General features: G+C 38.3%; 1 protein-coding gene across 1 annotated transcript in view; it reads left to right on the top strand.

Annotated features, from left to right (window-relative positions):
• The window catches only part of ADAM22 (ADAM metallopeptidase domain 22), a 194043-nt gene that overhangs the window by 27925 nt on the left and 151179 nt on the right, over nt 1–14939 (top strand). Inside the window, exon 3 of the mRNA XM_070728164.1 lies at nt 9774–9850. Coding sequence (XP_070584265.1) covers nt 9774–9850 — 77 coding nt within the window. The remainder of the gene's footprint in view (nt 1–9773; nt 9851–14939) is intronic.

The raw sequence follows: 14939 nt of genomic DNA, 5'->3' as shown, positions 1-14939 counted from the left end.
TTGATATGATCTGGATAACACCAATTCTGTGGAACCTGGTCGGTCGTTCGGACTCATGCGGCAGAAGGCAGTCCCGTAAGTAATCTGGTCCAATGCCATGTAGGGCTACTTTGAATTGCATTTAGAAACCAATTGGTAGCCAATGCAGCTCGCAGAGTGCTGGAGAAATATGGGCATAGCTAGGAAGCCCCACAACTGCTCGCGCATGTGCATTTTGCATGACCTGTAGTTTCCGAATGCTCTTCAAAGGTAGCCCTATGTAGAGAGCATTGTAGTAATCGAACTTCGAGGTGATAAGGGCATGAATGATTATAAGTAAAAACTCCCTCTTCAGATAGGGCTGCAACTTGTGCACCAGGCGAACCTGGGTGAATGTCCCCCTTGTGATAGCTGAAAGATGATGTTCCAAGGTCCGCTATGGATCGAGGAGGATGCCCAAGTTGCAGACCCTCTCTGAGGGGGTCAAACATCCCTTCCCCAGAGTGATGGAATTGTCCTTGGGAGGCAAAACCTACAGCCACTCCATCTTGTCGGAGGTTATGTTATGTTACTATAATTTTTTGGAGAAAATCAACTGGTTAATGATGAAGATACATTTATTTGTTTATTAAATTTATATAGATACCTATCTCACCAAAAGTGAATGTGGGCAGTGCACAACAATAAGATGAAAACAACCCACTTGCCATAAAATGTACCTACCAGTCCAATTTATCTCACAGGATTATTATGAAGTGGAAAAAAACTACCAGAGGTTCTCATAGTACTGTCATGTTTCGCCTCTTGGCTAAGCAACTGTATGGATTTTTAAAACCATTGTTCAGAAACTGATTTGAAATTAAATGAGTTACGGTAGTTAGCTAGTTAATTGGTGTAACTGCTTGTCTCACAGTAGAAACTCCAGATAGTTTAAAATGTTTGAAAAAAAATACAAGCATGTTATATATGAAACATAAACAACAGCCAAGAAGATAGAGCAATTTAAACAAATAACAGCTATTTCATAGATTTTAATTAACATTCTTTTAAATATAATTTTATTAAAAACTAATACAAGCTAACATAAAACAAGAAAAAATGAAACCTAGAAAAGAGCTAAAAGTCCAGGAAATGACTGAAAGCAAAAGGGAAAGGAAAGCTTTGAAGAAGTGCCTTCCTATCTTCTTTATAGCAGTTACATGTAATATATGATTAAAAATTTATCTCTGATTATTCATAAAATATTAAAATATTTTAAGATATTAAAATGTTTTTTTAAATAAATGTATTATGAGTAAGAAAGCAACTGATTTTTCTGGAAATTATTTTATAGTGAGAAAAATAGTTAAGAATGTTTTTATCAGTGTAGGAATACAGTATTCCCTCGATTTTCGCGGGTTCGAACTTTGCGGAAAGTCTATACCACGGTTTTTCAAAAATATTAATTAAAAAAATACTTTGCGGGGTTTTCCCCTATACCACGGTTTTCCCCACCCGATGACATCATATGTCATTGCCAAACTTTTGTCTGCCTTTAGTAAATATTTTTTTAAATAAATTCTACCGTATATAATACCGTCACCCATCTGGTACTCGACCAACTAATAACTAAAAATACCAGACTTGATAACTGTCTGGATCTCATCTTCTGTAACAGCAAAGTACAATATATGGCTTACAAATAACAGAACCATTTTCCAACAGCGACCACAGCATGATAAACTTCAGTCTCAACTTAAGCCACACTATGAACCACCAAAATAATACAACACCAAAATTCAATTTCAAAAAAGCGAACTACGAACTCATTGAAGCCCACCTCTCAACATTAAACTGGAAAACTCTATTCTCTGAATGCTACACTACTGATGACCTCTATAACACATTCCTACTCGAAATGAAAATTATTATCAGACTTCATGTACCTCTAACATGTACCATAAACAAAAAAAATAACCTCCCCATCTCAATAAGAAAATTACAAACAAGAAAAAAATCTCTCTGGAGGAAAAACAAAAAAGGACAAGTTTCCAACTTCAAAAGCCGATATAAAAGCATTCGCAATCAAATAAAAGCAGAATCCCTTAACTACTACAGCAAACAAGAGGAAAACCTCCTACGCACCAAATCTAATAGAGTTTTCTACAACTTTGTCAACAATAAACTCAAAGACTCTAGACCAATCCCACCTCTCAAAGGACCCAACAACAAAGAATACCATGATGATTCATCCAAAGCCAACCTCTTCAACTCTTTCTTTGGCTCTGTCTTTGTTAACAGCAATGGCTCATCCCCCAATTTCATCAATCGCACCTCAAACTCCCTCAACGACTTAACCCAAGTAGACTTCACTAAAGACCAAGTTGAAAAAGCATTACGTGACCTTAAACCTTCTCTATCAGTCGGACCAGATGGTCTATGTGCATACTTCCTAAAAAAGCTCTCCTCTGCCATAGCTGAACCACTAAGCATAATTTTTGAAAAATCCTTCAGAACCAGCACACTTCCTAAGCTATGGTCGAAAGCAATGGTCATCCCCATCTTCAAAAAAGGAGACCCCTCTCTTGTAGATAACTACAGACCAATTTCACTATGCTGCGTCCCATGCAAAGTCATGGAATCAATTATAAACAAATCAATTACTCTCCATTTAGAAACTAATAATTTGCTCTCTAACAAACAATTTGGTTTCAGAAAAAAACTATCCTGCAACCTGCAGCTCCTCCACTGCAAAAATATATGGACAACTCATCTAGATCAAGGGAAATGTACAGATGCAATTTATATTGACTTCTGCAAAGCCTTTGATTCAGTGGTCCACGACAAACTACTCCTAAAACTCAAATCCTATGGCATCTCAGGATCCCTCCACAGATGGATTACAGCATTCCTGGCAAACAGACAACAAGTGGTCAAAATAGGAAGCACCGTATCCACCCCCGTCCCAGTTAAAAGCGGTGTTCCCCAAGGTAGTGTACTGGGACCAACGCTCTTCATTCTCTACCTCAATGACCTTTGCGATTACATCACAATCGCCGATGATGTAAAACTCTTCAACACCACCGATAACACAACTACTCTCCAAAAAGACCTTGACGCTGTTTCTGAGTGGTCTAACACATGGCAACTCCAAATCTCAACTAGCAAATGCTCTGTCCTACACATTGGGAAGAAGAATCTGAACTCCAAATACGAACTGAATAATCAAATTATCACAGATAATCCCCACTCGGTTAAAGACCTTGGTATACTAATAACAAAAGATTTAAGTGCCAAAGCCCACTGCAACAATATAGCCAAGAAGGCTTCAAAAGTTGTAAACCTAATCCTACGTAGCTTCTGCTCTGGCAATCTCACACTACTTACTAGAGCTTACAAAACTTTTGCCAGACCCATCCTCGAATACAGCTCATCTGTTTGGAACCCATATCGTATCTCAGACATTAACACCCTTGAAAATGTTCAAAGATACTTCATCAGAAGAGCCCTTCACTCCTCCACTCGAAATAGAATACCCTATGAGACTAGACTTTCAATCCTGGGCCTAGAAAGTTTAGAACTAAGGCGCCTTAAACAAGATCTAAGTATTGCCCACAAGATCATATGCTGCAACGTCCTGCCTGTTGGCGACTACTTCAGCTTCAACCACAACAACACAAGAGCACACAACAGATTTAAACTTAATATTAACCGCTCCAAACTTGACTGTAAAAAATATGACTTCAGTAACAGAGTTGTCGAAGCATGGAACTCATTACCGGACTCCATAGTGTCATCCCCAAACCCCCAACACTTTACCCTTAGATTATCTATGGTTGACCTATCCAGATTCCTAAGAGGTCAGTAAGGGGCGAGTACAAGTGCACTAGAGTGCCTTCCGTCCCCTGTCCTATTACTCTCCTATATATCCTATATATCTTCTTCTATTCTTTCATGATATACTCTATTCCTATATATATATATGTGTATATATATATATATATACTGTATGTATGTATGTATGTATGTATGTATGTATGTATGTATGTATGTATGTGTATATGTATGTATGTGTATATGTATATGTATGTGTATATGTATGTATGTGTGTATGTATATATATATATATATATATGTTAAAATGTTTTCAGCTGGAATTTTAAAATTAAGGGAGACTAGGATGGTCCCATTTCGACACATACAGAATATAGTTGTCGGCTATAAATATATTAACTGCCTTGTAGTGGTCCTGGGTTGGGCCTAGAGGCAAAAAGGAGCTGTGACGTTCCTTAAATATACCAGGGTGATCCGACTTAAGAAAAACATATATATATATATATATATATATATATATATATATATATATATATATATATATATTCTGTTACTATATTCTATATATTCTATTCCTATATATTCTATTCCTATATCTTCTTTTCTATTCTTTCTTAGATATATTTTACTATGAGTATCTCCTCTATAACCTTCATCATGTATTTTACTATGTGTATATTGATATATACTCACTAAAACCCTCATTGTGTATTGGACAAAATAAATAAATAAATAAATAAATAAAATAAATAAACAGGGTGAGTAATAATCTGAATGGTTGCTAAGGGAATGGAAAATTGCAATTTAGGGGTTTAAAGTGTTAAGGGAAGGCTTGTGATACTGTTCATAGCCAAAAATAGTGTATTTACTTCCGCATCTCTACTTCACGGAAATTCAACTTTCGTGGGCGGTCTCGGAACGCATTCCCCGCAAAAAGCGAGGGAACACTGTATAAGATTTTCAACTGGTAGTTGAAGTTCCAGCTGCTGCAGCATTCCTGCAATCATATATCATGACCCAAGTGCTTGGGTTTGCATTTACAATGCCGTGGATTCCTGTGGTCACATGACCACCATTTGTGATTTTCTTTGCTTGTTTCCTACAACCATGTGCACTTTGAGATTTTCCAAGTCTTCTACAACTCCCTGAAAAGACAAGAAAGCTGAATGGCAGGAAGAAGAAAGCATATTTGTTGTTTGTATTAACTTTTTCCAATGAAAAATGTAAAGGAAAGTCTGACAATTGTGCAAGACTCGTGTTAAAGAATGCTCTATTTAATTCAGGATTCAGGGCATTAATCTAATATTCACCACAGAGGTCATATTCTGATCTAGTCCTGGATGTATAATGATTGTGATAGCTTTGATCTTTGGGGAAAAAAGCTTTAATGTTATTCTTTTTAAAAAAATAAAAAGGAACAATTTGGAATGTTCATTTCTTATAGAGTACTGAAATTAATAATTGGAAACAAGTGGATATCTTCCTGGAAATCTTCCTGGACAGATTGTATGGCATTGGAATTGAAATAATAATGGCTGAGAATTTGAACTATTTTTCCTAGTTGTGAGCCAGATGATTCAAGTGATAAAAACATATTATGCCACTCTGCTACTCTTAATTACTGATGTTTCCAAAATAATGACAGAGCAAACATTAAATCTCATGTTACACAGTAATATTCCCCCACTTCCGAAAACGTATGAGATCAATTCTGCTTCTTAAGAAATAAATACCTTAGTCAATTTCTGGGCATTAGCTCAGGTAGTACAAATGTAACTTTCAAAATTTATAGGTACCTGAAATAGACTTCAGGCCTTTAATGTTGCTCTTAAATCTATGTTAGCTTGAGTTTGACACATTTTACTTTAGCTCAATTCCTAGCAAAACTTAAAGTGACATTGTTAGTCATTACAGAAATGGAGCATATAAAGGGCTACTTGTGTTTTGTGATATATTTTTTCCTTTCAATAGACAGAAAATGAACCATAATGCCACTTTTTGGCATCTATTTTCATGCTACTTGAAAGCTGCATGATGTTAGAAATTTGTGAGAAACTAATTAAAAATCAGAATTTGATTGCAATAACAAGCCTAGAGCTTAAGACTAACCTCTAATTAGTTTTCCAGGGACTTTTAAACCTTATAAACTCTTATTTGATATAAAATAGCATGCAGAATTCTTGGGAACATAACTGAAATATTGGTACGATTTGGTATGATAAAAATGTATGTATTTGTGGTTTCAGTACGTGGGTTATTCAAATACTTGAGCTGTCAAGTTTTTCAAAGTACTGGCAAAATGATGTCTTGAGATTTTGGCAAGGCATAGAAGAAGCTTGTTAATTAGAGTGGTTAATTGCCATGTTTTGACTCCATCCTTCAGCTGACACCAAATTGCTGAAAATTTCATCTGTTGGATATGGGAAGGCATTCAGATTAAGTATTCCACTTTAGAAATGCAGGACTTTGTGCTATGCACAATTAAAGCATGCAGTCAATCAAAATGCAAAACCCGTTGATGTGATTTGAGAGTCCTGATAATCAGTCAGGTCAACAATCTAGAATTTTTAAACTTTAAATGAACAGGCATGTAATTCCCATGGTGGGGATTAATGTGAATAGTCTTTTTTTCCCCTCCACCCACTTACACCAGGAGCAGGCAATGGAGTACTCATTGATAGCATTATGCCCACAGATGTATCCTGTAGTTCATCCACATTCTCTGTCCTCTGCCCTTAGATCTTTTTCATTTAACAATGCCTAGAGAGTTGGTGTGCAATAAAAGGCCAGCTTCCACTGTCATCTTTATTTAGGAAAAGGCCACCTGTGGACTCCCTAGGCATTCTTACAAAATGATTTTTATAAAATGTTGGGTTGTAGACCAGGATTAGAACAAAAGTATTCTGGGAATCTGTGATCCTGGAGAGCTCCAAGGAAGTGAGGAACAGTTTTTCTTTCTGAGAATTATTTTGGCTATGGCTACCAGAGTAGTGTATCTGTTTTATAATAAGTATGTGCACCTCAGCCCATATGAGGCTGCATATGATTAATCACAATTTTTTATCTTTATTTTTAGACATATAGAAACGGAAAATCCTAAATATTAAATCTAAATATTAGTTTAAGCCCCAACCTTGAATTGTTTTGATCTTTGAATGCATAGAATCAATGTTCTAGAGGACATGAATTACTTGTATAGAAAAGCATCAAGATTTAAGATTTAATTGGATTTGTATGCCACCCCTCTCAAAGGACTAGGGGCGGCTCACAACATGTACAAAAAACAGAGGGGGGGAAAACAGTAACAACAATCCAATTAATACTACATTAAAAACAGTCTTTAAAAATCTAATTAAAAACTATCATTACAATTCATTCAACAATCATACTAAACATTCATTGGTCAGGGGGGAAGATCTAAAAACTCCAGGCCTGGTGGCCAAGATGAGTTTTTAAATTCTTTCGGAAGGCAAGGAGGGTGGGGGCAGTGAAAATCTCTGGGGGGAGCTGATTCCAGGGGGCCGGGTCCCCCACAGAGAAGGCTCTTCCCCTGGGTCCCGCCAGATGGCACTGTTTGGTTGATGGGATTCTAAGGAGACCAACTCTATGGGACCTCACCAGTCGCTGGGATTCGTGCGGCAGAAGGCGGTCTCGGAGATACAATCAAGTTATTTTATTGATTGATTACAATTGTATTTTTGCTTAATCAATATTTTTGCCCATTTAGATGGGTAATCTTTTTCCATAACAAGGAGTAGATTTCAAGACAATCTGTTTGCTACTTTTATTATTTATTTATGTATTCATTTGATTGATTGATTTATATGCCGCCTCTCTCCGAAGACTCAGGGTAGCTTACAACATATAAAAAATAACAGAATGCAATAGCTAAATCCAATTAATTAAATGAGCAAACAATGTAAAATCTCCAGAATATGTTAAAATCAATCATACAAATTCAGACCACAACCATACCGACATTTGTTGGCCAAGGTGTAAGATCTAATCACCCTCAGCATGGGGGTATAAATGAGTAATAACTCTTGCAGAAGGTGAAGAGGGTGGGGGCAGTGTGAATCTCCAGGGGAAGCTGATTCTAGATGGCTGGGTTCCCTGCAGAGAAGGATCTTCCTTTAGACCCCACCAAGCAACATTGTTTAGTTGGCAAGGCCTGGAGAAGGCTGACTCTGTGGGACTTGACCGGTCGCTGAGACTCATACGGCAGAAGGCAATCATGCAAATAATCTGGTTCCATGCCATGTAGGGCTTTATAGGTCATTACCAACACTTTGAATTGTGTCTGGAAACCAATCAGCAGCCAATGCAGTCTACAGAGTGTTGGAGAAACATGGGCTTTCCTAGGAAGGCCCATAACTATTCATGCAGCTGCATTTTGCATGGCTCATAGTTTCCGAACACTCTTCAAAGGTAGTCCCATGTAGAAAGCATTGCAGTAATTGAACCTCAAGGTGATAAGGACATGAGCGACTGTGAGTAGACACTTCCTGTCCAAATCATGCCACAGAATTCAACATAATAAAGATAGTATGCTCCAGAGGTGGACTTCAGCTGGTTCAGACCAGGTCAGGTAAAAAGGTTGTTAAATTTTTTGGGCAGTTCAAAGAACTGACAAATTGTACCACTGGCTGGCCCCGCCCTTCCTCCTTTTCCCCTCTCACTCCTAATCGCACCTTGCCCACCTTGGCCTATGCTTAGATCCCACAGAGTTGGCCTTCTCCAGGTCCCACCGACTAAGCAGTGCAGGTTGGCTGGCCCCTGGGGGCCCCTTTTCTGTACCCGCCCCAGCCCTTTGGAACCAACTACCATCCCAATGTCCATACTGCTCCCATGCTACTGGCCTTCTGAAAGGCCTTGAAGACCTGGCTTTGCCGGCAGACTTGGGGGCAATGCAGTGAAGGGCTACCAAAATTTTTACTACCACACTGTGGGCGTGGCTTCTGCAGTATACCCTGCATTTTCTTTCAACATCTTTCAGTGCTCTGGGGTGGAGCTCTATTTTTACTACCCCACTGCGTTCCCCAAGTCCGGGCAATAGCCCACCCCTGGGGCCATGAGAGTTAACATCTAGTCATGGTCGAATTGTGATTTGATTGATCCATGTGAATGTATAATTGTATAGCTTAGTTTGGAAGTTTTTATTGATTACTTTGATTGAGGTTTTATTATTTTTTACTGTTTTTTATATTAGACTTTCATTGTATTACTATTGTACTATTTTACTTTTGTAAGTCCCATGGGATATTGGATGGCATAAAATTAAATTAATTAAATTAAATTAAATTAAATTAAATTAAATTAAATTAAATTAAATTAAATTAAATTAAATTAAATTAAATTAAATTAAATTAAATTAAATTAAATTAAATTAAATTAAATTAAATTAAATTAAATTAAATTAAATTAAATTAAATTAAATTAAATTAAATTAAATTAAATTAAATTAAATTAAATTAAATTAAATTAAATTAAATTAAATTAAATTAAATTAAATTAAATTAAATTAAATTAAATTAAATTAAATTAAATTAAATTAAATTGTGTTTTTTTCCAACAGGCCTGGGAATTTGCTGGCAACATAAAATCTGTGTTCATACGATGAGTGACTGCATCATATGTAACATTCCTATGCATTGCTTCTTATGATCTTATTTGTATGATTATTTAATATTTTAATATGGTCTAATAAAATTTTTAATTGCTTTTAATATCATTTTGTAGAATGTTTTATTGTAAAATGTGCCGTTACATAATTTTTTTTAAAAAAAGGAAAAGCTGTAAAATTGTTAAAATATAGGGGAACCCACAATATGTATAATATAATACATCTAGATTTTTTCATTTCTCTCTCTATAAAAATACCTTAGTTATAACTTTTCTACTTGTGCATTAATGCAGAATTTTGTTTTTTAGGATGATGATGATGTGCTAACTAACAAATTGCAATTATTTTTATATTTCAGTCAACTCATATTGCTCGAGCAAGCTTCCAGGTTGATGCTTTTGGTTCTTCTTTTGTCCTGGATATAGAATTAAATCAGTAAGTATATAAATATATTCATTTGATTTTAAAGCAATAGATGAAATATTATTTAAAAAAATACTTTCCAGTATTGCTCTTTAATATCACTTTTATTTAAAGCTTGTAAATTACCATTCTGTTCAGAGCATGGACTGAAAATCTGATGTCTGCAACCAAATTTGGATGTTTTGACCATTCGGAAAAGATTAGTAATAATTTAGCTGTCAAATTAATATATTGCAGAGAACCAGTTTGGTATAAGGGTAAGGTATCAGGCTGGAAACCAAAAGACTATGAGTTCAAGTCTTGTTTTTGACATAGTATTAAAAATAAGTGAAATGTTAATGTTAGTTTGTACACCATTGGCGAAGCCACGTTTGGAATACTGTATCCACTTGAGGTCACCACAATACAAAAAGATGCTCAGATTTCAGAAAACATGCAAAGAAAAGCAACAAGAATTATGCATCTGGAGACTACATCCAATGAAAAATGGCCGAAGGAATTAGTTATGTTAATAAAGAGAAGACGGAGATGAGACATAATAGCAGTCTTGCAATACTAGAAGAACTGCCCGAGAAGATGGTGTTGATTTTCTCTCCATGGCATCCGAAGGTAGGACGTGAAATAATGGGTGGAGACTTATTAAAGAATAGTTCCCTGACAGTGAAAAAGTATTAAATAATGGAATAGCTTGCTTCTGAGATTGTAGGTGCTTCTTCATTGAAGGTTATAATGACTTCCAATGTCCCATCTAGCCCTATGATTCTATGAATCTGGATGACCTTAGGCTAGTCAGTCTCTCAGAGGATGAAGGTAATGCCAAACCACTTCCAAAATCTTGCTGAGAAAATTGCAAGGACTTGTCTAGGTAGCTGCAAGGAGTCTAAAATATGTAGGCATTCCAAAAACAAACAACATGACAAGTTAATAAATTGTGAACAAATATATCTATTTATCTATCTATTTATCTATTTACCTACCTACCTACCTACCTACCTATCTATCTATCTATCTATCTATCTATCTATCTATCTATCTATCTATCTATCTATCCATCCATTCATTTGATTGATTGATTTTTATGCCACCCTTATCCTTAGACTCAGGGCGGCTTACAACATGTTAGCAATAGCACTTTTGAACAGAGCCAGCATATTGCCCCCACAATCCGAGTCCTCATTTTACCCACCTCAGAAGGATGGAAGGCTGAGTCAACCTTGAGCCAGTGATGAGATTTGAACTGCCAACCTACAGCTCTAGCAGTCAGCTTCAGTGGTCTGCAGTACAGCACTCTACCTGCTGCGCCACCCCAGCTCTATACATCTTTGGCATATTGGTGCACCTTCTGAGGCTGCGGCAAACACGCGTGCATCCAGCAGACACACATGCGCCCGTCAGCATGAGATTTGACTTCTGTACAGCAAGCAAAATGTTGTGTGAAGAAGGTTGTGCAAGCAAGATTTCAGTGATTTTCGCTGATATTTTGGCTTTTGTGCATGCACAGAAGCAGAAAATCTGCAAAAATCGCTGAAATCTTGCTCGCCCAAGCATCTTCGTGTGAGATTTCAGTTGTTGCACATGCGCAGAAGCCAAATCTCACATGGAAGTGCACATGTGGATGTCGGTGACCCGCAGCTGTGCACGCCTCCTGAAAATCCTACTGCAGTGTAGCACCTTACCACTCCTTGACACTAAACAATGCCATCTGGCCAGACGCAGAGGAAGAGCCTTCTCTGTGGGAGGCCTGGCCCTCTGGAATCTGCCGATAGTAATAGGTTAAACAAATGTGAGCAAGTTCAGTAGATGTAGTAGCAAGAAAGTAATTTTTTATACAGTTAGATTTAGTAAATCCATGAAAACCAGGAAGTAAGATAAACTGAGCACTGACCAAAAGGTCCTGGAGATATTCTAGTCTTCTAATTAACATGCTTGATAAAACAGTGTATCCATCACAACAAGAACTTACCTGTGAATGAGACGTATTAAAAAGCTATTCTGAAAAGGGAATAATTTTATGGACGTGTATTAGGGAGAGTTGAGTTTGATTTCTGGAGATAGCATCCATGCATTTATTGTTGTTAGTTGTGAAGTCGCATCAACCCATTGTGACCGCATGATAACATTCTTCCAGGCCTTCCTGTCCTCTACCATCTTTTGGAGTCCATTTAAGCTCATGCCTACTGCTTCAGTAATCTCATTCTCTGTCGTCCCCTTCTTTTGCCTTCAATCATTGCTAGCATTAGGCTCTTCTCCAGTGAGTCCTTCCTTCTCATTTGGTTGCCAAAGTATTTGAGTTTCATTTTCAGGATTTGGCCTTCTAAAGAGCAGTCAGGGTTGATTTCCTCTGGGACTGACTGGTTTGATCACCTTGTAGTCCAAGGGACTTGCAGGAGTCTTCTCCAGCACCGGAGTTCAAAGACTTCAATTCTTTGGCGGTCAGCCTTGACTATACACACTTTTGTTGGTAGGGTGATGTCTCTGATTTTTAGTAGGCGGTCTAGATTTCTCATAGCTTTCCTTCCCAGGAAGAAGCATCTTTTAATTTCTTGGTGGCAGTCCCCATCTGTGGTGATCTTGGAGCCTAGGAAAATAAAATCTGTCACTACTTCCATTTCTTCCCCATCTATTTGCCATGAATTGAGAGGGTTGGTTACCGTATTCTTAGTTTTCTTAATGTTAAGTTTCAAGCCAACTTTTGTATTCTTCTTCTTCACCCATATCAAGAGGTTCTTTAGTTTCTCTTCACTTTCTGCCATTAGAGTGCTGTCATCTGCATATCTGAGTTTTGATATTTCTCCCAAGAATCTTAATTCCTATTTTTGATTCATCTAGCCTGATTTTCTCATGATGTGCTCTGCATATAAGTTAAATAGGCAGGGTGACAGTATACAGCCTTGCCAGACTCCTTTCCCAATTTTGAACTAATTAGTGGTTCTCGTCCAGTTCTCACTGTTGCTCTTTGACCTGCATATAGGTTTCCCAAGAGACAAATCTCTTTAAGAACTTGCCACAATTTTTTGTGATCCACACAATCAAAGGCTTTGGCATAGCCAATGAAATAGAAGTAGATGTTTTTCTGCAACTCCCTAGCTTTTTCCATGATCCAGCATATGTTGGCAATTTGATCTCTAGTTCCTCTGTCTCTTCAAAATCCTGCCTGTACTTTTGATTGCTCTTGATCCACATACTGCTGGAGCCCAGCTTGCAATAGTAATATACAAATGATTTGCTGCCTTCTGGATCTTTCCATTTAACCTACATTCCAGAGTGATTCAGGTCAAACCCTGCTTAGTTCCACAGATGGCTATAAGCTATCATCTTCTGAGGCTAGCAAACAAAGAATAAATCAAGAACCCTCCAATAAGTCATACCATCCACATAGGTAGTGTGCCAAGTTGCTGTTCATTTAATAAGCTAAGAATAAATCACAATTTATTCTACGTACCTGTGGAATTTCTACAAATACAAGAATTTCTGAGGATCATAGTTGACTTCGTATTTGCGATTTGCTATCAAAGTCATAATGGAGAGCACTTAGGGATCAAAATGTACTGAGAAAGAGAAATCCAAGGTGGATTCTTATATATCTCTAAATGGAATACATCTGGAAGGCATTAGATTGGACAAAGTTTCTCTAGATTAACTGTGAAATAGGATTTGAGTATAATACGAAGCTATATCCCTCCCCACCAATTCCCCCAAAGCAAGAATATGTGGAGGAGTAAGTTCATGCAGCTAATTTATGCATCCTGTTAATTGAGACAAAAATGCCTTGGTTTGCTCTTCTGCTGAGTAAAACATTCATATGATACGCTGGAACAACCCATACTGCTATCTCAATGGCACTTAGGGCATTGACGTTTTCTGATCTGCATAGCTCTTTCTTTCCCAGGCTTAACATATTTTATAACAGCAAAAAAAAAAGATTTTTTTTCAGATGATATTACAAGATAAACTAAGAGTACACTGAGTGTTGTTAAACTGAAATTGTAAGAATCGTCAACAGGTTTAATTTGATTATCCACTTAGTAAAACATGTTTTCATGTGTGTGTTCTTTTCTCCATGGAAATTTCTGAGGATTGCAATTTTGGCCATAAAATATGGCTATGTGTGGCTTGTATAAATTCTGTATGTTTTATTTATATCTGAGCAAGTTTGCTTTGAGTTTAGGATAAATTCAGTCTACGTGGAGAGCATGATAGCAATCACTCAATCAATAATTTTTTTGCAGTTTTGTAAATAACAGCCTTATGAATACTTGAAACATTTTATCTCTTGTACAAGGCAGCAATTTTAGTTAGCTCTAGTAGTAACAAGCTTTAAAGATTCTCTGACATTTACTCTAGCACAGCGTTTCCCAACCGGTGTGCCGCGGCACAGTAGTGTGCCGCGAGACATGGCCAGGTGTGCCGCGAGAAGCTCAAGCTGGGCGGGGCGCTGCCGGCGCCCCTGCCTGAGTGTCATCCTGTGGATGGTCTTGGGCTTCACAGTCGCTTCCTGGTTCCCTCTCCTCCCACCGCCTGTGTCTCCCGCCGTCGCCTCCCGCCAAGCTGTCGCCCGTTGCCGTGGGTTCCTCGATTGGGAGCTGCCGCTTCCCTCCGTCCAGCTCAGCTACGCTGCCGTAGAAAGCACAGAGGTTATTGCCACCGCTTCTGCCTCCACTCAGGGAGCCACCGTGGTCACCGCGCCTTTTCCTCTCCCTCAGCTCAACCACGGTGGCTCCCTGAGTGGAGGCAGAGGTGGCGGCAATAACCTCTGCACTTTCTACGGCAGCGTGGCTGGGCTGCCTGGAAGGAAGCGGCAGCTCCGAGGAATGAGGCGCTGGCGGTAGACACAGGCGGAGGGAGGAGAGGGAACCAGAAAGCAACCGTAAAGACAAAGACCAGCCACAGGACGACCTTCAGCCGGGGGCACCGGAACCGCACACAGCCATGGTGGGAGCAGCATGAGGTAGCAACGAGGCGCGAGGACAAGCAGGCAGCTTGGCGGAGGGGAAGCGCTGAGGGGCTCTCCTCCTTCCCCACCCCCGCGCTTCTCTCCCGCCCTGGCTTTCGTTTCGCCCCATGATTTCCCCGCAATTTCATCCAGGCCACCTCTTGCCTC

Source organism: Erythrolamprus reginae, chromosome Z (genome assembly GCF_031021105.1).
Source record: "Erythrolamprus reginae isolate rEryReg1 chromosome Z, rEryReg1.hap1, whole genome shotgun sequence".
NCBI lineage: Eukaryota > Metazoa > Chordata > Lepidosauria > Squamata > Dipsadidae > Erythrolamprus > Erythrolamprus reginae.
The sequence above is the reverse complement of the archived record's forward strand: the minus strand, read 5'-3'. Positions and strand labels throughout refer to the sequence as shown.